This window comes from Microtus ochrogaster, chromosome 10 (genome assembly GCF_000317375.1).
Source record: "Microtus ochrogaster isolate Prairie Vole_2 chromosome 10, MicOch1.0, whole genome shotgun sequence".
Lineage (NCBI taxonomy): Eukaryota > Metazoa > Chordata > Mammalia > Rodentia > Cricetidae > Microtus > Microtus ochrogaster.
Genome location: NC_022016.1, coordinates 69,874,724 through 69,900,527, shown reverse-complemented (window position 1 = coordinate 69,900,527; position 25,804 = coordinate 69,874,724). Strand labels below are relative to the sequence as shown.

At 40.4% G+C, this 25,804-nt stretch overlaps 1 protein-coding gene across 3 annotated transcripts in view; it reads right to left on the bottom strand.

Moving 5' to 3' along the window:
* Window positions 1-25,804, bottom strand: part of Pde4b (phosphodiesterase 4B) — a 527,196-nt gene that overhangs the window by 163,534 nt on the left and 337,858 nt on the right. Inside the window, exon 1 of one of the 3 annotated variants that reach the window (XM_026781921.1) lies at window positions 21,355-21,918. The exons of the other annotated variants lie outside the window; for them this stretch is intronic. Coding sequence (XP_026637722.1) covers window positions 21,355-21,404 — 50 coding nt within the window. The 5' untranslated portion in view covers window positions 21,405-21,918. Of the gene's footprint in view, window positions 1-21,354; window positions 21,919-25,804 lie in introns of those variants that run through there. 3 annotated transcript variants of the gene reach the window in all.

Genomic DNA, 25,804 nt, shown 5'->3' with positions numbered 1-25,804 from the left:
TTCTGCATCCCTGCGTTCTTCGGTCATTGACTTCGTCTAGAACAAGGATCAATGTTCAATGCAAGAATGCCTTTTGCTGGTTTTCTTGGTTGGCCGTTTGTGCCTAAGTCATAATTACATATCTTCTCGTAGGGAATTTGCAGAGTTCTTCTGAAGGGAACTGAACTGAGTGAAGAAACGGAAAGGTATTCCTGGGAGAACCTGTCCTGGCATGAGGGTACGTCATGGGAGGAGGGCAGCCCAGAGGAAAGAGATTATGTCTGACTGACCACTGGGGAGACACATGTTGTCAGCACTCAGCTCTGAGAACCATGGAGATCAGTTTAGGAACCTGGATTGCTGAAACATTTGTTGGTTCAGTTCTCTCAATTTTACGGCCGTTCCCCTCTGTTCCTGTAGGCACTAGGAGTGCACAGAAAGTCTCTGGCAGTTGGAAGGACCATGTATGCATGAGTTCTGCAGAGAAGGATGAGCATTCAGCCTACCTGAGTACAGAAACGTAACCAGGGAGGCATCAGGTGTAGACTCCAGGAAGCAGAATTGGAAGGAAGGACTATTTATCATTTAAATGACTTTTGGTTTTCCTTTTCATATGCAAAATAGTACAATTAAGAGCAGTGCTGTGCTGTACAACATTATTGGGATGATATCATGGGATAATGGCTGTGAAAATGTTTTTTAACCCATAGCAAACTGAATACTAGGTAGCAAATATCACTCCACCATGGAGGTGAGCAATGTTTTTAAAAACACAGGGTTCCATACCTGCCACCGATTGTTGCTGGTAAAATTAAATTATGGATGAATGCTAATTATAAAATATTAATTGGAAAAAGCAAGATTGAATTTTTATATATTTGACCTATTTGTTTTAATACATGCCTCAAGAGAGCAATTTCTTAATTGGAATTTGAGCAAATTCTTGGGTGTGTTAACATAATAGTGGACTATACCTACACAAGTAACATGAATCGATTTTCAAATCATTTATAATGGATTTACTATAAAAATTGCATTTTAAAAAATTGTATTTGATCTTCACAACAGCTCCTTTATGGGGAAACCAGAAGAAAAATACTTTAAAATTCAAGAAATCACCTCATAGTGGAGTAATGAAGAGGCTTGGGAGGTAGAGTTATTAGAACATCTGTCCCAACCCTCCGATCCCAATTCCCTGATCTCCTTGGATGGTGTGGAGACAATTATTTTCTTTGATCTGAACCTAGCACCCTCCACTCCAGCCTGGGCTATTTCCAGAAGGTGGTCTATTGGATGAACATGACCCCTTGTAGTTCTTTGTAAAGAATTTACATACAGGAAAAAAAGTCTATGACCAGAAAAGTTTTTCCATAGCCAGGTCATAAAGTCTAAGTTCTGCTGCTCTTTGTTTTCTGTCACAGGGGTTAAAATGCTGGGAGTACCAAAGACTGCAGAGGACATTGTGCAAGCATAGAGAAGAAATTCCAAAAATAAATCTCATGTCCCCCATGGCTTTGGAGTCCCTCACATTCTATTGCAGAAGTTTTAAGATAAGTCACTACACCTATAGCAAATGCATAGACTTGTTTCATTTTAATTTGTCTTCTGTTTTTTAATCAAACACAAGGGAGAATTTTTCTTTATACTTTACTGTTATTTTTATAAACTTTTTATGATGCAAATGTACTTCTTTGAAAACCAGGAAAAAACCCTCCAAAAATTATCACTTGCAAGGCCGGGCGGTGGTGGCGCACATCTTTAATCCCAGCACTTGGGAGGCAGAGGCAGGAGGATCTCTGGGAGTTCGAGGCCAGCCTGGTCTATAAGAGCTAGTTCCGGGACGGGCATCAAAGCTACAGAGAATCCCTGTCTCGAAAAAAAAAAATTATCACTTGCATTGGAAATGAATAGAAAGTAAGATTTAGACTTCTACCCAGCTGTTTTCAGTCACATGGGAGTGTGGTTTCCATAACCCTGGGAGTTGAGGGATGGCAGCTTGATGGTTAAAAGCACTTGCTGAACTTGCACAGGATCCAGACTCAGTTCCCAGTGTCTACATTGAGCATCAGTGGCTCATAACTTGGCCATCACTCCACTCCCAGGGCAACTAGAGCTCTCTTCTGGCTTCCAAAACCTCTACACACACATGGTGCACATTCAGACAAGATACAGAAATTTAACTCGGCTGTTTGAGAACCACAATTAACCACCCATATACCCCATTTCAAAACAAAACAAAAGAGAAACACACCTATACCCAAGACTCTCAAAGGAAAGAAACAGGTGTGCCATAGACTATTGACCACATGGTGGGTCTTAATCTCTAAATCCAAATAAACATTAGAAATATTAATTGTGTATTAGTACAAAGGTACCGATTGCATGATTTCCACACACATTCTTCCTGCCTTGAATCTTGTAACAGTCATAGGCTTGACTTAAAAAAACAAAACAAAACTCTTTGCAAAGAGAGTAAAGCATTGATTTCCATGGTTCACTTTCTTCTTTTAGTTCAAACACACACATTCTCCAATGCAACAAAAACAGGTTTGTTTTTCTAGTTAAGTGAAATGACAGCAGAATTTAACCAAAGTGTGCAGTAGTTGGGCCTTCCTTTTTGTTGTCAGATTAAATGATAGTGAATTTGTGGCTGTCAGATTTCTCAAGAGAAATCCCAGGTTGTTGGGTTCTTAGTTTCTTCTGGATATATATTTCTTTTCTGGTTTCTTTTTAGTATAATAAAGTTTTTAAATGATTTTTAAAGGAAAAATGAATATACATGAATGGAGAAACTAAACTATGGGCTAGGACATCTTTGAGATGTGTCCTCATCATCAGGAAAGCAAGAAAAAGCAGTAGGGGTATATCTGTGGAATTTCAACTCAGTTTTAATTGTGAAAAATGCCATTCCTAAGCGTTTTGTTAAAAATAAACAGAAATACGGCGGGATAATCTGGTTGAGGTTTTTCCTATTCTCTGTGACAATAAGTACAAATGTTTGCCGAAATGATAGAGTTAATAGCCATAGGTTATTTTGCTTTGGTTGAGAGAATTAAGCTTATTTATCATCGGCTGTGGCCAAGAATGTGACTCTAGGCTGAGTGTATAATTAGACACAGTCCTTTTTCAAGTGCAGAAACCTGGAGGAAAAAAACCCACATGCTTTTCAAACACATTTTTTATTCTAAATAAAGAGATCTAATTTAGATCTTAAGTGGGAGATTCGCAAATATCTATATCTCCCAGCTCCATCAAAATTAACTTACCAAGAGTGATATTCCTGTTTGGCAAACTCAAGAGGGACTGGAGCAACCTAAGCCATCCAGATCTCAATCTTTGCAATTTGATTTAGCAAAGTCAATTACCAGCCTGCTTTCAAATGATGATGCTTTCCATTTGCTTTCTGTTCATTTTAAAAAAATCTCTAACTCCTGCTAGGCTTCTTTATTTCTGTCTTTTTAAATGTCTATTTCTGTGCATTTGTTGTTCTTCTTACTTTCTATTTAGTGACAAACTCTTTCACCAAACAAGTTACCAAGATCTTCATCTATGGTAGAAATCTGTGTTTTGCTCACACAGGGATAACTGATTTTTTTTTTTCTCCCTAGAGGTCTGGTGGCCAAGGGCCATGTCCTCTGTGCTTGTAATTCTATACCATCACAAGCCAGTTCTGAATCCCTTCCACACACCAGGTAGCACCCCTGATTTTCTCTCCCCTATAGAAAAATGCCCTCAGGTCCTGGATGTCATGGACAGTGGCAGCATCTCAATCCTAGAAGTGAAGACTGTCGATGCAGCAGAGGGCAAGCTTGCCACACTCTCACTGCAGAGGGGAGATGGTGCAGGCGAGAACAGTTATCTAGTTCACGAAAGGGCTGGGCCTGAACCCAGGGCTCTTGACTCCCTGCCAAAATTCTTTTTTATTTAGCCTTCGCAGCCTGTGTTCAGTTTTTACTTTTAAAGTTCTTTATTCTTTTTTTAAACTTAATGCTGCAAAAACACAACACATTCTCGGGAGTTTACAGCTTTGTGTCATTACCAAGCAACCAATATCACCCTTGGAAAGAAATTCAATAACATGTTCTGTCAAAGGGTCTCAGCTACTTCTTACTGGGTCTCTTGAGGCCACCAAACATTCTAGTTTACTATTATATTTTATTATTAATTTATTAATGCTTACTAATATACTATATATTATTCAGTCAACTCTAATCAACAAGACAGACAGAAGGAGAACGACACAGAGGCAGAGGAGTTAATGACCCAACAGTATGAGAGATTTCTGAGCTAGACAGCATATTTCTCATTTTGCAGAGAAAACTGAGGTGGGAGACACTAAGTAATTTTCCCAAGGATCTACGTGCATGGCAGAGGTAAGAAAACTTGAGCCTCTTTGACCCCAAATCTCATTATCCTGAAGCAAATGTTTATAAACCAAGTAAAAAGACAGAGAAGGGGCTCTTTAGAGAGACCTAAGACATTATTCCTAAACACTGCTTTTTTTTTTTTTTAGACACTAACATTAAAAAAAAAAAATCCGTACTATTTCTCTGACCCTTTGGCCATTTTCTTCATGAAAAAAGGCCACGTATTTGAAAGATTCTTCCAGTTATGCTAATAACAAAATCAAGCAGTAGAGTTTAAGCTTTTGGGTGATCCATCTATCAGACACTCATGTTTTTCTCTCCATCCTAGGGAAATGTACCGGGGATGTGAACATCCTAGAGAAACACAAATTGTTCCCTTGGTGCCTTATTGGCTTTAAAGGGTCGCCTTTATCGTAATCAGGTTCATTGCCTAAGATTGCTCATCAGAAAAGGCCGTGCACTGAGCTCCAAAGAGAAGCCCCACACCACTGGTTATTCGTTTTCAAAACCCACTTTTAGATAACATTTTATGAGACACATCACAAGTGGATAATATATGCTTCTGGAGATAAGAGCAAATCAAACTGCTTTCAACAATTTTTAAATTTATAGATAATACTGAGCCTCTAAAAATTATTAGTGGTAATAACTCAAGTTATGCTGAGTGCAACAGTTGAGGAAATATTTTCATACACATAATTTTAGTGAACGCCAAGGGCACCCCTAACGTAAATTACAAACATTAGGTAAATGCTAATCTATGTTTTTAGTTGGGCTATGTCCTAGAGATACAAAATATTAATTAGAAATATCCTTTGTCCTACAGAAAAAAAGGAGAACTCACTATATTTGTAACTATCTCCTTCAGGAAAATATTAGAAAAGCAAAACTCAGAAATTGTAATATACTTGTTCATTTAGTCCACTTACATCTGAGCTCCCTCACAGCTAGAGCTGGAACCAGAAATTTTTGATACCAAAAGTTGGCCTTGTCTGTCTGTAGGAGTGTAGACAGTAGACATTTAGAGATCATTATGGTCGTAAAATTTAAGGAAAGTAGTCATGGACATATTTTAATCAATTATTTATATTAGCTTCATAGCTTCTAGCATATAATATTTATAACTTTAGCATTAAACTTTTAATTTATTTTACTTTATCTGTTTAAGTATTTTGCCTGCCTGCCTGCCTGCAGGGCTGGCAAGCAGAGAGAATAAACAGAAGGAGAAATTTGGGAGAAGAAGATCGAAGAGCAAAGGAAGGAGGAGAGGAGGATATCAGGGGCAAGTCATGGGGTAAGAAGTAAAGAAAGGTATATGGAATAGAGAAAGATAAAAGCCCAGAGGTAAAAGGTAGATGGGATAATTTAAGAAAAGCTGGGAAGAAACAAGCCAAGTTAAGGCCGGGCAGTCATAAGAAAAAGATTCTGTGATTTAACTGGGAGCTGGGTGGCAGACCCCCAAAGGGCAAAGAACCGAAAGAGTTAAAAAACAAAAACAGTAACAACATTCTATGGAGATATAACCACAGTCTTTAGTTCACTAAATGAAACCTATGTGGGCTTCTAAGTCTTCTCAGTAGCAAATGAAACACAACAGAGACATGAGAGCAAGGATGTGTCAGTGAACTGAAGACATTTTTTCCATGTAGATCATTGAGCTAACAGCTAAGAAATGAGCCCCAGAAGGGTGAAGGATTAGAATCACCCAGCTTCGGAACTACAAAACCGAGATGAAATTCATGGTCTTCAGCACCCTGCACAGTGGATATTCTGTAAAACATGCTTTTCACTGTGCAAGACCAAAATCAGACTTTTGAAAAGAATGTCTCACACCCAGCTGTTTAAGAGATCAGAGAAATCACGATGAAATTCCATATAGAAATCTTTGAGTCTCTTCATAACTGTGGTGATAAGATCAGGTAGCTCCCCCTCACTGATAGATGTGTACAACAGTAACCCTGTTTCTATGAGACTTTATTTTTCTTATAAAATCCATATCTTGCCTTATGGCTTCACTCTGTGTCACCTAGCAGTTGCCAATAGATATTGAGCCTAAGCTTTAGAAACAGAAAATACTTCTTAACTTTGACTTTCTTGGGTCTTTTTTAATGGTCTGAGAGACTTTGGGCAAGTAATTTAACCACTTGTTTCTTCATCTGCAAAGTGAGGGTTAGAACAATGAACCAGACTGAGTGATCTATTCTCATAGGGGACACACAAACATGGCACATACTAAAACATCAGTAACTGTGGCAGCTGCTGCTGCTATCATCGTATGTGCCTCAGCACTGGGCAGTTACATCAAGAGATCATAAGAGGTGACAGTCTTCACACTGACACGAAGCACAAAGAGGCTCTTAGTGGAGACAATGAAACCTTTAGCTGTTGCTATAAAAACCATGTCTACAGGTGAGCAGGCATTTCCCTCGCTTCCTAAGAACTGAACATGTAAGAAAGGCTCCACTCAGCACAGTGGGTCCAGAGAGGAAGGAGAAGGCATACTTTCTAAGGAGGTGTGGCCAGAGTGGACAGTGTCCTGGAAACAGAGAATCTTATGATGTTGCTGTGCAAGGGGATGGACGGGAGAACCAGGAGGGAGGGGCAGTTCGACTGAATCTACATTCTAAACAAAAAAAGGAACAAAGGGTCGTGAACATTAAACAGTTGTTTCTAACTGAAATACTTGGTCACTCACATGCCTGTAGGCAATCTAGTTTCAAGTGTCAAGACTCCCCATATAACACATGCAATAACTGTTTTTATGATATACAGATATATGGAAATAAGTCCAGTGGCAACACAAAGCGATGATTATATTGAAAGATAAGCTCCCAACAACATTCTTTTAAAATTAACCTTCATGAAGCTATCAAAATCATATAATGAATATAAATATATTCCAACCAAGCTTTGAAAATGATAGGTAGAATAGGAAACAATTTACCAAATTAAACCTTCTGAAAAATGTTTGTGCAATGGTGAGAATCTTCTAAACCTACCATTCTGTCCTATAACTCATCATACCCAAGCCTGTGGCCTCATGCCGCTGCAGAACACGGTCTTTTAGGTATAGTATACCCCTGCTGTCTTGAAATCAGAATATCTGTAATTACCCACAGGAGATCCTCAAATGATTGCGCCCACTAACATTCCCTGGAGAGCGGGCTCAGGAGGCACATGAGTCAGAGCTCGAGTAGCTCATAGTTGGCCAGCAAAGCAGAACAGTAGGCACATGTAAGCTGCTTAAAACCTGCTAGGTAAAACTTCAATGGTTCTGGGGCCAGTCCTCCTTCAGGTTCTCGTAGGAAGCCCCTCACCCATGCCCCTGAAGTTTACTCTCTTTAAACCTGTTGGTTCACCCAACTAGGCTTGGGTGGAATCATTTCTTTGGTCTGTTGGTGGCAAATAGTTCCTTGTTCTCATGGCCCCAGGAAAAGCGCACACAGCACGTACGTGCCAGGAACCCCGACAGTACTCACTGCAGGCTAGCCTGGTAAAGCAAGTTTCTTTTCCCAAAGACTGTTTGAGATGTTCCCACAAGCACAGAAACTCCTAGCCCAACTCCGAATTTTCTTCTATTCAAAATAGCAGAGCTAAGTGCTGGGCATTTTCCCTCATGCCATCCGACGACCTCTAGCAGAGCCCCACCCCCTCCCATTCCTCCCTGGACTAAATAAAAGACTTAGAAAACTTGTCTATAATTGCTATAATCTCAGACTTACAAGTTGTCTGATGGACAGCTCATACTCAATAATACATTTCACCAAGTGAACTCTTACGACCCCACTTACTTGATGTTTTGCCCCATAGCTTTTCCCCATGAAATTCCAGCCATCATGAACGATGCTCTTTTCCCCCTTCTCTCCTATGTTTTACACACTGTTCCTAGTCAATTTTTCTAAAGCACAGGTGAGTTTCATTTTCTGGCTAAAGCATGTAACTGTCTCCCCTCCCCTACAAATCCCTCACTCTAGTATTTACAAAGAGCCACCGAAGGCCCAAGCCTTGCCTTCATCAGATCCCAGCATTGTGTTTCCAAACAGACTTTGTGTCCGTATCTCCTATGGAAGATTACTTCACTGATGTAAAGATGTGTTACATTTGTTTACATTGCGGAATATTACTTTAACTGTGTAAAGATGTCTTACATTTGTTTACGTTGTGGAATATTACTTTAACTGTGTAAAGATGCGTTACGTTTGTTTATGCTGCATCTATTTAATTATGTAAAGATGTGTTGCTCTTTCACCTTGCCTGCCTAAGGCACCTGATTAGTCTAATAAAAAGCTGAATGGCCTAAAGCAGACAGATAGGTGGAGCAGAGGGAATAAATAGGAGGAAGACTCTGAGAAAGGTAAGAGAGAGATGAGAATGAGGGCGAAAACCAGGAAGACACCCAGGGGGCCAGCCTTGCAGCTGCCAGTCAGCTAGGCACAGACAGGACATACAGAATCAAAGAAAGGTAAAAAGCCTCAAGGCAAAACATAGATGAAGAGAAACAGGTCAATTTAAGTTATAAGCTAAGGCTGAACGTTCACAATTAGTAATAAGTCTCTGTGCCACGATTTGAGAGCTGGTGGGTGACCCAAAAGAAAACCTGCTACATATGTCCTTCCTGTCATCCCTCAAATCATGTGGACACTTGGCCTAAAATGGATCCACTATCCGTTGCCTTCACTGCTAGAAATCTCATGAGTACTTATATGGTCCTTGGAAACGCCCTTTTAATCCGAGTTCATTGTCAGATATTATACCTTCATCTTGAACTTTATTTTCCTCAAGATATGGGTATATGTGGATCCATGGTTTTTCCTCACTTTTCTAACCTTAGGAAGTTCAGTTGTGCCTTCTCAAAGCACATAACACACGCCAATCAATGCTTAATACCTACAAAGGTAGGACATAGGGTTGGATAAAATGACAATCAAATGGTCTAGAAAATGAAAGCCACGGTGTTTTGTGAACTCATAGGAGCAGGGAGGAGTCAGTTATGGTTGGCTGTATGCCATGAAGTTTGTTGCCTGCATATATGACTTGAAAGCTACTAGGCTATTGTGAGCCCTTCCCAGCTATTTCTGGCGGGGAATGAGAAGAGGAGGATGGAGATCATTCCCTTTTCCCCAGCAGCCAAGTAGCCTGGCAGATGAAAGTTAGCATTTGAACATATTTTAACATTAATGCTCAGCCAAGTCACAAAATTGCCACGTGACAGGTTTGAGAAAAGGTTCGTTGTGGGAAGATGCCTTGGTGTTTAGAATGTATCATACATTTAATGTATTAAACTGATATAAAATATTACACACACATACATACATACATACATACATACATACATACATATATATATTGCAAACAAAAGCCTCTTTCTAGGAAGTACTGCAACTCCACACTGCATTCCTGTCCTTTTGAAGGGGCCCTGAGTTCAGAATTGACAAAGTCTGCCCCTGAAGAGAGAGGAGGAGGGAACGGTGTTGGTGCTGAGCCTTGCTGTTTGGAATAGCCCTGTCACCAGGGAAGGCTGTTTCCTAGGCCATTTTCTGCTTCATTAGAAAGTGGCCTGATTAGAGACAAACTGGATGTGGGTTATGACATCTGAGAACTCCGGACAACCATGGCTCATTGCACTACAATCTGATTCCAGAAAGGCTTATGCAATTTGCATTCCTGGTGGAGGCCTCCCCGCATTTCTGGATAACTGATGAATATTTCTTTTCTTTCCTTTTTCTTTTTCCTTTTATTTTTTTTTGTGCAGGGAAGGAAAAAAACCTGCACATTACTTGACAGAATAGGGCAGCCACCTCTTTGGAGTGAGGGCTGCATTATGAATCAGTGTTTTTCTGTTTCTTCCTTTCATTTACCTGCTGGTTTACTAGACACCCTGGGCGGCTCTGAAACCTCTCAGTGACGTCAATGGGACAGAGAAATTGGAGCAGCAGAGACAGCTGCAATGCACCAAGTCTACTGAGGTTTTATTCTTTTCTCCCAGGGTGACATCCGAGACAGATATTATCAATCAAGCCCTTCTGGCTCAGCACCAATCCAAGGCATTTTATCACGCAAAGCAGTAAAAGCTGCAATTAGAACATTGGTTTGGCTTCTTCCCTAGGAATATTTCCTTCATAACAATTAATAATGCAATTAAAACTGGATTAAATGGGAGAATGCTTACTAAAATATTTAATTAAAATATGGGAGCAATTTTCTTTAATATTTCATTTAGCACATTATTTAAGAGTACTCTGTATTTTGTATTAAATTTTTTCAAGCATTAAAAATACTGCCTTTCTCAAAATCACCAATAAAAGGCAATGTCCAAGAAATATGTACATTTCTTGGTCAGGCAACCAAAAGACAGTGACATCTGCCTGGCCTTTAAGGGGTCAGCGGCTTCAAAAGTCCTGTGGCAACCAACTGGAAGGCAACTGGCATTTGATGAATTAACAACCTTTGTCAAAATCATTTAAAATAAAAACCAAAAAGAAGAAAAGAAAGCCAATTGCACAGCGTATTATTTATCAATTTTAAAATTTTCTTCTTAGGAATAGTCTTCCATATTTGATTATATCATAGCATATTAAAGCTGGAAACACACAACACTTAAAGATGTAGTTTTAAAAAAAGAGGTCTCTACTCTTTTTTCTCTATTTTGAGAAGATATCCTAAACTATTGAAGATGTCTAAAGCTCTCACAGTAAGTCTAAATAATAATTTTCTAATTCTGATTTTTATTTTATGATAGCTAGGCATAGAACATTCCCAAAAGAGAGATGGGAACAGAGCCATTGCAGGCTTGCCTGCTCCTCTACCTGGACCGTTTTTTGGCAGATTCCAGTGATATCATGTAAACACTGTGGGATGAAGAGAAGATGGTGCATAGAGATACAGAGGAAGACATCAGTGTCAGACCCTGGGTTACATAGTCAAAACTGGACCTAAAGCTGCTAGTTGAGAAAATCAAATTGGCCAAGGCCAGCAGACAAAGCTTTTCAGCAACCACCTACTGCCCTCAAAGCATCAGCATCAGCTCTTACGCTATTGCATAGCTAGTATCACAGATGATATAATAACAGACCCTAAAATATGAAAGATCATTGTATAAAGACTTAGATTTGTAATTGGGAACAAATAAAAGAGCATGGGCTTATGTGTCAGCACTGAGATTTGAGACAGGGTAGAATGGACAGTAACACGAATCTTGACAAATGGGCCATGTTTATCCATGACAGGGCCCTAAAGTGCTCTTGATTATTTGTATTTAAACAAATAAATTTTTGAAAACATCCTTTCATGAATTTAGCTGTGAAACAGACACCGTATGCAGCTGAGCTTCTTAACCGAGCCGCCACTGATTTCTTCTTTTCTGATTTTAGCATAATAGTATTCAGACAGGCATGGATACTTAATAGGCATGCCTGTACACCAGTTCTGTCTCCTATTAGGCCCATATCCTTGAGTGACTCCTTGGGGACAATGTAATGGTCTGAAATGACACATGAATAAATTAGCACCTCAGGTACTCTAAATGTGGTCATTACTTTTTCAGATGTTTGTGAAAATTGTCTATTACTATGCTTCAATGCCAACTAACATGTTAGTGGACACACACACATGCTCAGTTAGCAACATGAAATTTATTCTTTCTTCCTGCAGCTAATCACCACCATCAGTAGCAAAAAAAAAAAAAAAAATCAAATAACCGCCATTTCACAGCTGTGAGAAGCCAACTCAGAGCCGGTGGCCTGCCAAAGCTCGCTAGAGTTATAAAGGAGTCTAAGTGACCAGGTTATCTATCCACCAGGACTCTTCCTTTCTGGCCTTTCTTGAGTTAAGTTCCCCCTTTCTGGCTGCAGGTCCCCTAGTTTATGTCACCCCTAAAGAGTATGGCTGTAAGCTTATTAATGTTTCTCCTGCCTTGAACATAGTCCACTTGATCATCCTTGTAAGCCATCAATCTAGCCAGAAGGCTTCCTGCCCAAGCCCTCCGTGACTTCTCAAAGCTTTTATGGGGGCGGAGGAGTTTCCTAGCCTGTCTCAGCAGACAGACCTTACATGATATGCAGCTTGATTAATTCCCTAACTTTCTCTTCCTCCTGTGAGTCAGAATCCACCATGAAATCATCTTTCAAGTCTTTCAATTTGTTGCACCGTCTCATGTTTCCATAAATCTTCTGTCCTTTCCCTCATCTCAACCTGCCACTTCCTGTTAATAAAAGCTTCTATTATGGCCGATGCTGACCAGACCACAGGCTGTATTTGCTCACATCTGCTTTCTCCCTACTTGACTGAGTTCTGTAGCATCATAGACACAGGGTATTTATTTCCTTGTCCCATCTAAGCAGGAACATCCTGATGTTGTTGAAACATGCTAAGTGGATCCATAGATATCACCATTTCTGATTTTACTTGCTTTATCTCACTGAGAAGGTTTTCACTACTTTTTGGTGTTACAGGGATGGACTGGTATAGGGGACTCATTGGCCATAAGTCCCATAGTCTGGGTATTGTTTCCACTGAGGAAATAGATATGTATTGCCTTTAAGAGTCATGAGGAAGGATACTACAAGTTCTAGAAATGGGGTCAAATAAATGGATTTGAAGTCCATATATATTTTTTAATGCCAAATTTTTCCATCATGAATTTGAGAGGTGGGGAGAAGCTTGAAGAAGCTCTGGGGAGGATAGTGAGCTCTGACTTACTCAGTTAGGGAACGGTGAGAAGTGAAGTGGCTTTCTCTGGTAGAGATTGGGGTTGAAAGCAGAGTCCACAGATTCTAAGGGCTCCCTGTCCTTGTCAGAAGTGAATTGCACACCTTGACAAATCAGGAGCAGAAGGAGGGAGAGCACGAGCAAGAAACTCAGGACCGCGAGGGGTACACCCACACACTGAGACAATGGGGATGATCTTTCGGGAATTCACCAAGACCAGCTAGCCTGGGTCTGAAAAAGCACGGGATAAAACCGGACTTACTTACGTAGTGGACAATGAGGACTACTGAGAACTCAAGAACATTGGCAATGGGCTTTTGATCCTACTGCACGTACTGGCTTTGGGGGAGCCTAGGCAGTTTGGATGCTCAACTTACTAAACCTGGATGGAGGTGGGCGGTCCTTGGACTTCCCACAAGTCAGGGAACCCTGATTGCTCTTCAAGCTGATGAGGGAGATGGACTTGATCGGGGGAGGGGGAGGGAAATGGGAGGCGGTGGCAGGGAGGAGGCAGAAATCCTTAATAAATAAATAAATTTTAAAAAAAAAGAAAACAAAAAAAGAAAAACAAAACAAAACAACAACAACAACAAAAAAGAAATGCAGTTCAGCTTGAGGTAGGAGTCTCCCCAGCCTGCAGATCAAGCCCATTAGTCCCTCGTAGACAGCCAGACTAATCCAAATGAGCTGGATGTCTCCGATCATTTATTTAGTCATTCATTTGGCAAATATTGATGGACAACAGTACCATTCTAGATGTTGTAAATTCAATGTTGAGAAAATAGGGCAACTTATGCTTGCTGAGTATCTATTTTAGTATATTTCCCCTTATAACACAGTTTGGGGATATAATGATCATCCCATGTGGAGTACTCCTTTTGTCAACAGGCAGAGTTCTTCCCTTTCTAAGTCCATACTACTGGATCTTCTCCATGTAAGTTATGTTTCTTTCCTTCAGTTGGTTTTGTTGCTAGCCATCTTATGCACTGTCCACTGTCTACTGACCAATGTGGTCACTGCTGTCTACATATACACTGGTCTTTACCTAGTCTGGAGTTATCCATTTTTCATTCAATGTTTCCATTCAATGACTTGCTCATTGAGTTCCCATGATAAGACTGAGGAACAATAAGGAATCAGGACTTTACATGAAATTAGCAATAAAAAAAATGAAGGTAGATCCTTACTGATAGATGGTTGATATCTATCAATTGGGTCCTGAAGGTACAAGATTCATTATCTAAAATTAATAAGAAGAGCTGTATCTCTCACTTATATGCTACAATGTCTGTATACAGTGTATCTTCTGTAGTCCCTCTTTGCCCATAGCAAAAATACCATAAAAATTGGTTAACTGCTTCAGTAGGCAATCAAAATATTTTTAGACAAGATCATTAGTCATCAACAAACTGGATAATAAATGTTTTCTGTTTATAAAGGTCACAAAAGAATGTAAATATGCTCATTAACTAAAATTTAAATATTTATATGCTTATGCATGATAACTTTAAAGTTAAAATCATTACCAAGAAATCAGTAATTATGCAAATTGCATTTCACACATGCAGAAAGAGCAAGCATTTTAGAGTCATGCAGAACTGGGTTTTCATTCAGATTTTGCTCAGTGTGTGTTCCAGGAAAATGAACATTATCCAAGCCTTATCTGTAATGCAGATACAGGAGTACCCATTAAGCAGTTTCTCATGAAGAACAGACCAGTGTACATAAGGGACTCTACCTTGGCAAAAGTAGGTATTTTATGTTTTTAAACAGTGTGATACATTTTAATTTATGTAGAGTTTGTTCAGGAGAGAAAAGAAAGATCATAAAATGGTGATTTCACAGTATGCCCCCATGAACTTTGTCCCAATACTATGACATAGACATATCTGTGTGCTTGAACACACACAATGCATGCTCTTAATGTCCTTATAAAATGAAGCGTCATTGTAACAAAAGATGATAATGCTTTATTATGTGAATTAGAATTCCAATTCTAAGACGTGTCCTATCTTAGTTATTTTTGAGGAATGACTGAAACTTTGCTGAACAATGCTTCCTACTAACGCCCATGCTAGTGTGAAGCTTAGCCTAGCCTAAGAGCCATTACAACGTGTACCTTTTAAAGACTGCAGGGCATTGCTGGAGCCTCTGATTGATTACCTGGAAATCAATAAAACACCAAGGGCCTTGAGCTGAGGTTCCTAAAATGTCACAGAGCCTGAATATTTGCTACTTGTGTGACAGACACACCTCCAAGTGGCTGTGTTCTGTGTGCTTACAATGCTGCTCAGAGCCAACCAGATGTTACAGTGCTTGGGAACTTTGCTGTGTCAGCTTAAAGACTGGAACACCATCTTAGTTTGCAAATAAGTTACCCTTCAGGCTAAATGTCCCAGGAATAAGAGGGCAAAAGCCCAAAATATGTCATATGTCATCTATACAAAATCACTGAAATTTATGGATATAAGCACATATCAAGTAGGACAATTACCCCCAACACACATACTTATTTATTAGTTTAAGTATTTGATGAGTATTGTTAAGTGCTAAGTGTTAGTCTAAGCATATAGGTACATATATCTACATATGTCCATACTATCTATATCTAGATATCTATATCCATGTCACCATCTATACTTACATATCTATATCCATATGTCAATTAGCAAAACTGAAAAAATTCTGTCTCTAATGGAACTCACATTCTATTTCACTTCAGTGAGTGACAGGCAATGTGTGGAAACATACTGTGGGATAACCCCTCTTATGCTGTGAATATATGTTGCTCTCATTGGTTGATAATAAAAGCTGCTTTGACCTATAGCAAGACAGAATATAGCTAGGCAGGAAAGCCAAACTGAATACAGGGAGAAAGGAGGGTAGAGTGAGAGAGACGCCAGCCAGCAGCCAGAGAAACAAGATGCCAGCAGATTGGTAGAAGTCATCGCCCTGTGACAAGGCATAGATGAATAGAAATGGGTTAATTTATATATAAGAGCTAGTTAGTAATAAGCCTGAACTATAGACCAAATTTTCTATAGTTAATATTAAGTCTCTGGGTGATCATTTAGAAGTGGCTACAGGACAGGGTGGGACAGAGAAGCCTTTGTTTACAGGAACAAGCATCCATAAAATGTAGAAGTCATTCTGTAGGCTTTATCTTGGTTAGATCAGCTATGCTCTTTTCTGTGTGCCTTTATCTTGGAGGGCCTCCATCACACTCAGCCCCCAGAGACGTGAAGTCCAAATGCCACCCCCTCTCTGAAGCCTGAACTAGCTCTCTATGGGGCTCCAAAAAACTTTATGTTACAACTCTTTTCACATCTCAGATCATCTTCTTGGCAGGTGTCTGTCTCACTAACTAGAGGGTAAAGTCCTCCTGCACAGGAAAGTGGCGAGGACAGATCCTTTCTAAGTGTTCCATCACTGGGGCCACTGACCACAAGCATGACAGAGAAGCAAATTCAACAGTGTCAGTTAGTGAATGAATGCAGTCTTATTCCTGCATAAAAAGGAAGTTAATCATGAGGGTAGCTGTGATTTGGGTACTTCTTTGCATTCTACCTACACTGAATCACTCATGAACCTAGGCAATATTTTCAAGTATTGTTTGAAGTCGAGTTAATTTGCATGAACTACTTTAGGATTGCTTTACTAAAAACTGATCTGGCGGGCATGGCAATTCAAAAATCTACCATTCATTGTTGACAGAAATATCATTAAAATGATCAACTGATACATTTTAGGGCTTGCTTGTCTTTTAAGATGCTTAATTCCATCTATGATATCATTTGGATTAGCAGAGGAGCATAGGTGAAATGTCTAGTTCTTCCTGCCTTCTAACTATCAGGAGGAAATCGAATTCCTGTGCTCTCCTAAAGGGAATGGGGTTAGCCCTCAGACCAACTGTGTTAGCACAAGAGTACTAACTGGGGGAGCCGCAGGGCAGAAGTGGTCTGAAAGTGAATGAACCTGCAACCTTTAGTCAATACTGAGGGCAAGACTGGTCAGGCCTGAGATTTTATACGCAGAACTCTGAAACCTCTATCAGATTTGGCAATGCTTGGCCAGTTGACCTCCAGTTTTGGAATCCTTGTTGCGGTCAGCTTGGGGAACTTGGCCCTTATTGATTCAGCTATGCAATAAAGAGGAAACTGTATCTCCTACAGGGAGGAAGGTCTTAGGAGCAAGTGAACATCCCTTCCTGCAATCAACTCTCAGGATAATTTTAGCTCTTCTACTGAACTGATAGCCCGAGCCATCTGTTTTACCCAGCTTAGAAGTTCTAGGTACCATTTAGACTGAATAAGAACACGTTTCTTCTTGCTCTTTTGTCTGCTGAGGAAAAAAAGGTCTTTTGCATGCCTCGTTAGGGAAATAATCTCATAGGGTCTGTTTGTCTGTCCCCAATTCAACACAAGTGCATCCGTACTTCCTTCTCAACCCTGCCCCCAACCCTTAACCACACTCAGCTCCAGGCAGAGCACAGTGAGTATGCGGTGGATGATGGATGATTGACATACGTGCACATTCTGCTTGAGTAGGCTGTGGGAAACTCCGTTAAATAGCAAAGGAAGAACACTTAAATGTAGTTTTTCAAGCACCGTGTACATTTTTATTTCTCATGGAAATAAAATTGCAGACACTTCTTTCTGCTTATTTCGTGTATGGCTAAAATCTCAAGAGGAGAATGCTATCTATAGCACCAAAAAGAATCAGCTTGGGTGTCTATAAATAAATTAGCTGTTGATTGAAATGGCTTTTTCTTCTGTCTGTACCTACCAGTATCTACCAGCAAAAGATAGTGCTTCCAGATTTTGTGACTACTCAGAATTCACTGCCTTTTCTCCTCATCACAGAAACCTAGTTTCAGGCAGGTGTTTTTTTTCTCCTCCTGATGCTGAGGTTATTAGAGCAAAGGGTTATTTCTGAGCTACGGAAAAAGCTGCACTTCACAACAGAACCACACACAGAATTCTAACCTAATGGTTGTCAGAATTGGCTCTTGCACGGTTTGACCATTAGCGTATGCTCAGAGTTGAGCAGCGGCGAATACATTCCGTCAGGCTCTATGGATTTTCTTAGTTCAGAGAATAAATATTTACTCATTTCTGGTTATGGTAACCAAGTAGTCACTTAGTTCCTTGTGTGGATGGCGATGGTACTCAGTTAATCTCATCATCTGACCTCCTGGATACACTAAGTCTAGGTGCAGCCAACTTTAAGGAGTAGTGCAGAACAAAGCATCTGACTATGAAGTAGATGAGCGCGGTGCACGTTACTGGGTCTTTAAAGGACTCCCATTACTGAAGGATTTCTTCTGAGATTCCTTTAAGTTTAGTGACGGCAGAGTATTAGAATGATTGTTTACGTAGAATTAACTGAATTGGAAGTAACTGAAAAGGGAAAGTGCACTTTTATTTGTCATTTGAATTTGCTGCTAGCTGTAGTTCAATGGAAATTATATATATATGAAAATTAACTTTAAAACCTGTGTAAGTCAGATTGGTTCAACTGGAATCAATTCACTCTTAACCCTAAAGGAGTTATGTAAAAAAGAGACCAGTCACTAAGTGTAGAAAGTTTATTAATTTCCTTATGCAGGTTTCTAAACCTTCCACTGTCAAAACCTGAAAATATTTTTCTGCTTATAATTCAGCCCTGTAATTGTGACCCCATTTCCAACTTGCCATTGCTCCACCTCAAAGACTACAGAGAAAGGCAAACAGATTCCTGTGGGCTTAGCAGCCTTGTCTAAATTTTGTCTTGTTAAAATAGAACACAACTCCATTTCTTTGGAAGTACCCTTGGCTTCCATAGAAACCACCCGAACTAGCCTCCGCCTCCAGGCTGGTATCTTGTTGAGCCGCATCCTTCCCTGCTTGACTATACTTGTAGGCTCCTCATGGCTCTGTTCTGAGGTGCAATCAGCTTGGTCTGCCCTTTGAGTGTTGCTTAAAGCCATCTCTTCTCTTCTTGTGACTTGGGAACAGCAACATTCCTTCCACCCCCAAGTGAATTCGACTCTGCTATATGGTGACTGGAAGGCCTGTCTTTGATTTTCTGTTTTCCTATAACTTACTTATCCATCAGTTTTCTAGTAAGGAATCACTTCCTTTTATAACCCCGTTGAACTCAAGCATATCTGTGTTGCCAGGGCAAAGCATACACACATGTATGACTGTTGCAACACCCTATTTAGAGTTGCTTGTTAATTTTTTTGGTTCACCTTATCTGATAGTTATACAACATCCATTTCCAGAAACCCAAATGCGGTAGCTGATAAATAGCAAGTGTTAAACAAATGTATATTGGAAATATGAGTAAAGCAATGTCTCTAGGCCTAAGAAAATATTTTAAAAATGAATTGTATAGTACATTATAGATAAAAAATAGGAATTTTCAGCAGTGTTAACCAACTTACTGATGAGGTAAAGTAGACAAAAATGGGACTGTCTGTATATGTTGAGCTCTTTGGATCCAATTCTGAGCTAAGTACCTTTATGTCTTATTTAAACACCATAGTCAGCACATCACACCCATATTAATTCTTATTGTGTTTCTGATATAAGCTTGGTTTGGGGACACTTCATTTGTGCCAGGACCTACACTGAGACTCCTCATCTGGTCCCAATCTTCACAACACTTTAAGGCAAGCCCTGGAAGCTCATTTCTAGTCAAGAACATGGGAGTCCTCACCCATCCAAACTCAAAGAAGCTGGACTTTCCAGCTATATGGATCGGGCTCATTCCAGCAGTCCCATCTCAATGGAACACTATCGCACTCTCCAAACTGAACCAGCTGTCCAATCAGCTTCCATAGACATTTCATTCCCAAAGGGAATGCGTGATCAAATACACTTAATTCAACCTTTCTCTTCTTAAAACAGTCTGCTTTCTGGAAAGTCCCATTGCATTGTTCACACAGCATAGTTCTGAAACCTAACAAGTGTTTCCTGCCCCTAGCTGTCTCTTTGCAGAACACTGATGTCCTGCTCAGGGAAGCATATGGCTGCCTTAAACAGGCATAAAGGAGATGGAAGTGGGGTTGCTAATATATGTTGAGTTCTTTGGACCAGATATTGTGCTAAGTACTTCTATAGCTCAATTAAAGACCACAGTTAGATACATTTATACAAAATGAGAGGAAAATAACTCTTTTTTTTAACCAATTGATCAAATTTCTCTTTAAAATCCAACAGTTCTGAAGAAGCAATACGAATTCTAAGCGCCTTTTCCTAGCATGCCTCCCGAATTTTAGAAAGAAAATATTATCAGGAAACCTTGTGGTTTGACATGTGAGGACTAACTATGTACAGAATGAAGAGTCAGAGTGCTGTGATTTCCCGATGATTTACTCATCAATACTGTTGAAAGTGAAGACAGCATGGAGTCCCAGGCTAGACACTGTGTAAGTCATCATGCCAACTACCCCATCTGCTCTCTAGAACCATGGTGTGTAATGCTCAGGTTTAAAATACACGTGCAAGTTCCTTTGGAATAAATGAGTCTGGAATTGTTCAAGGGTACAAATCAGTTCTTGCGACACCAACAAGTATCTGCTTGGCTCTGGACTGTGCTATTCTTTGCTCCCCTGTCACCTGTAATTCCCTATTTCTTAAAGCCATTAGCCCCCCAAATGGAGCCACAGTTCATAGAAAACAAATATATTTTAAACAGCGCAAACTAATCTAAACCTCTTCTATAGTTTAGAAGAACACTGTGCTTGGCTCTAGCACAGTAGTAGAGCAGCTCGCCTAGCACGTGTGAGGCCCTAGGTCCCATGCCCAGTACTGCCAAAATACATAAACAAAAAGTACAAGACTAAAAACATAATCCATGAGCCACATAAAATACAGATTCAGATGTGGTTTGAAAAGTCTTCATGGTTTTGTAATAACTGCCCGATACTTTCTATTTTCTTTTTGTAGGAGTTTAATAGATGAAAGATTTAGAAATAAAGTCTTACTTTAAAGTTCAAATCAAGAAAAATTCATATTCACAAACTTCACCCTGACTTGAATAAGCAGATTCCTTATCACTAAGGAAAAACTCCACTCAATTTGATCTGCATTCTTAAAATTAAAACAAAAATCAGAAAGTAAAGAACGTTTCCTCTCTGGAAAAAGTAAAAGAGCTCTCGCTGTGCTTAAAACCTTGTATAATTTTACAAAGTGCACAGCTCCCCACAAGCATCTGCTTATTTGAAATCTCTCGTCATTCATGTTTAAGCATGAAGCCACCTCCCAGTTCTGCTTGTGAAGTGTCAGATCAGGTTTGCGGCTACAGCAACACCTACCAGATCCACGAGTGTCGCCTGGGAGGAGGCAAGTCGCTCACGCGCAACATCCTGAACGCCGATACACTGTCAGCCCACCGCTCAGCAACTTAGCTCATCTCCAGTGCCTCTCCCCGGGTCCTCGCTGCCAGAGTTGCTACTGAGCCCTTTGTCCGTGCATTTTGCTGTCTGATGGCATGCCACTTTCCGTGGCAGGGTAGAGACCGTTCCGGTGTGAGAAGGAATGACTTAGCAAACGACACACAAGGTTGCAGAGGACCATCGCAAGTAGCTCCCTTCAGAAATCAGAGGAGAAAATTGACGTGCAGCCAAATCAGCATGAGAGCTTCCCGTGGGGTGTGGAGACTGCATGCAGTTTACCTCAGCGAAGCAAAGAATCTGAGTATCCGAAACTGCAGAGAAACCCCCCTTTTAAACAGTACTCATTTTGTCCCTCGCTCTGCATTTTCTCTTCCGTGCCCGGTGATATGTCAGCATGTTTGGGGGTTTTTCTTTTAGCCGAAGTTCACAGTGCTCACATTAATCAAATGAACTCTCTCTTTCCACCCTGTGCATTGCATTTCGAGCTATTGAACCTCCTGTCAGACTCGTTCTGCTTTGTTTAGCCCATTCAGCCCACGATGAGAGAACACCTAACACACGGGGTCAGATTTCCTGAATGGCATATGTTAGGCTACAGCCAGGGAGAAACCCTGGAGGGATTTTAAGTCCTTTTCATTGCAGAGGATTACAAAGCAGAGAAAATGTCTGTGTTACACAAAGAAATAACAGTGAGACGGGAATAATGAATTCAACTTTCAGGCTTCGGTGGGCTCTCCCGGCTGCTCTCAGCATGATGGTATGCATTTAAACTTCTACCTCCGGCTCGGCTCCGGAAGCCTGGTCTCTCAGTAGAGGCAATGGTTCTTCAAGGCACAGGAACACCATTAGTTCAGCACAGCAGTAAGAGATTCAAAGACCCTCAGATTGCCCCCAGGGAACCAAAGTGATAAAATATACCCCAAAGACATTCAACAGGGAGGATGGGGTGCCAGCAGTCTGGATCTCCGGGTAGAATATGATCAATACTTTTGCTGGCAACAGCAAATGAGAAGGTAGGATTAGTTGGTGTCATGTGTGTCTCATGTTTTGGGCTTTATTCTTATTCATCAACATTTTATATTCCAATGGTGGGGTATTTTAACTGAATCCAAGTTCCTGGAAGGGTTACCTGGTTTATTTCAGATTTTCTTCCACTTCTCTGCTTCCTAGCTCTCATTATGCCTCAGAGAAGCTGACTTTAGGAAAGAACTCATTTTCTGTGATGGCAACAACTGGTGTGTGTAGTGTGTGTGTCTATGTATGTATGTATGTGTGTGTATGTATATATGTATGTATGTATTATGTGAGGAGGTCAAAGATTAGACATGACACCCAGTTTCCTACATTGACTTTGCTCATGTGCCCTTGTGTCACTACAGCTTGCTTTCAGAAAACATCTAGAAAATGGCTTTAAAATCCAAATCACAGGTCGTGCACCCGTCAGAACTCTGCAGCTCACCTCTACTATCTTCAAATTCAGAACCAAAGTCATGTTAATCTCAAGTGCCACAAATGATCTCATCATCCCAGCTCTCTGTCCCCACCTCCCAAAAAAAAAGCTTCAACCAGGAGCTTTTGCTGTTCCTATACCATGTGAGGAATTCTCCTGCCTCAGAAAAATTTCAGAGGCCATTTTCCTAGTCAAAAACAAAATGAAACAAAACTCTTCTCAACTAGGAGCCAGGCACACATTCACAGACTCTGTATTTGTGAGTCTGAAGCAGGAGGATTGACGTGAGTTCAAGGCCAGCTTAGACTACAAAGGGACACCTGGTTTCATGAACACCACCAGCAACAAACTTCTCCAGGTCAAACAAAGCTTCCACTCACACTTTCTCCGGTCATTGCTCCAATGTCAGCTGCTTACAGAGACTGGGCTGCCCATTCCAGTTCTGCATTCTCTACTTGGCCACATCACCGTGTGTACCTGGTCTACTTGGCCTCACATGGTATCTATCAATAACATGCAATTTAATATACATGGCATTTGTATCATTGCACAAGGACCCCTCAAGAAAAAGAGATTATGAGTAATCCTCTCAATGCTTAATTGTCAGGGTCTACTTTACTGCCTAGTATAATGTAGGTGCTCAACAAATGTTTGCTAAAAGCTAATTAAAGCAGAAATTAATACAAATGCCAATCTACCGGTTTACAGGTAACAAAACAGAACATGGTTGACTTAATTTGTAATTACATGTGATCTTCATGGAAGCTGTATTTCAGGCCAGGATGACTCATGTCCAGAATCTTGTGCATGTGAAAGCATGTGGAGGTCAGAGGCCACGTCAGGTATCATCCTCGATAGTATTTTTATTTTATTTCATTCTGGAGAAAAAGGTCTCTCACTGAACCTGGCGTCATCAGTTTTGTGAATACGGTTGGCCAATGAACTCCAGGGATTCGCTAGTTTCTTTCCCACTTGTCCAGGAGCTGAAGAACTAAGTCAGTGCATGGAGGATTTTGCACAGGTTCTGGGAACCAAATCCAGGTCCGTATACCTGTGCTGCAGGCATTTTCCCAACAAAGCCATCTCCCCTGCCTCCAGGAGCTCTTATACGAAAGGTTTTACTTTTTCTAGCGGTAGGGGAACCAACCTATCAGTACAATGACTGAGTAGCGCTCAACAGGGAGGAAGGATGCGCTGGTGACTGAGAGTCAGGTAACTTGCCAGCTAGCAAGGTGGCTTTTGAATGCAACTACAGGATTACTGTTGGGTGAAAAGGGAAAGATACGTTTACCAAGACCCCCTGGGAATCTTTGACAGGAAGTTTTTACAGGTGAAATGTAGCTAATGTATCCTGTCCTTCACACTAGCTCGCTCCTGCGGCCACAGGGACAGGTTAGGATTTTCCTCTTGAAAAGAGGATAGAAAAGTTCTCCTTACTTTGTTTCACAGTTTAAAGAGATTAATGGAAAAGCTTGTGCACCTTTTATTTTAAATAAAACCTTAAGATATGGTCCACTTACTGTACAATATAACTTTATAAAATGCCCAATTTCGGTATTTCCACAACTGTGCGCCGATCGCCGCTATCGCATTTCTTAATACTGTCATCATCCTGAATGAGACCCCAATCTCCATCTGCCACCACCTCCAGCCCCCTTTCCTATTTGGAACACATCACACACATTAAATCCTGCAGTATATAAAAACACGAGAGATTATACTTGTATCTGTCATCTCTAAGTGCATGTCATATATACTGTCTATATATAACATCATTGCGATGGTTAGTTTTAATCGCCAACTTGATGCAGTCAATAATAGCCTTGGAAGAATCTCAATGAAAGATTGCCTACATGGTCTTGGCCTGTGGGCCTGTCTACCTTGACTAACGTGGTGTAGTAAGACCCAGCCTACTATGAGTGGCACCGTTCCCTATGCAGGGGGTCCTGAACAAGGCAAGAGTAGAGAAATTCAGCTGAACACCAGCATACAAGCAAATACATACGTTCATTTCTCTCTGCTCTTGATGGCATAAGTACAGTTCCTGGTTTAACTTCTTTATACCAGTGAACTCTAGTCTGGAATTGAAAACCAGAGTGAAGCACTTTCTCCCATGAGTTGCTTCTATCTAAATGTCTTATCACAGCAACAGAAATGAAGCTAGGACCGCTGCCCATGTACAATATGTGGTTTCTCATGCAACATAGTCTCACTTATACTATAGTATGTGTAAGCATTTCATTGCTCTTTATTATAATAAACTATCTCATCTAGATATAGCTCATTTTGTTTCTGTTGACTGCCATGGAAGTTGTCTCAGATTTAGCTATTACTAATGATCACTCACATATAGGTTTCTATATGGATATATGTTTTCATTTTTGCTTGAGAGGATCTCAGAATGAAATCACGGGCTTATGTCAAAATTTATCTAATGTTTTTGAGGAACAGCAACTTTCCTAAGCACCATAGAAGGGTTCTGCTTTCTCCATATCCTCTCTAGTCTTTGCTATTGTCTATAATTTTAGCTGTAGACATTTGAGGAGGTGCAAAGTGATCATCTCATTATGGTTTTGGTTTGCCTATCCCTGATGGTTGTTAGTGATATCCAGCATATTATCTAAAAGATTTATTTATTTATTATGTAGACCATGTTCTGCCTGCATGTATGGCTGCAGGCCAGAAGAGGGCGCCAGATCTAATTAGCGATGGTTGTGAGCCACCATGTGGGAACTGAACTCAGAACCTCTGAAAGAGCAGCCACTGCTCTTAACTCCTGAACCATCTCTCTAACCCTGTGTTAGCTACTTGTATATCTTCTTTTGATGGAGGAAGGTCATTGGTTAATTAAATAAAGAAGCTGCTTGACCTGATAGGTTAAAACATAGGTGGGAGGAACAGGAAGTGAGGTCAGACTTG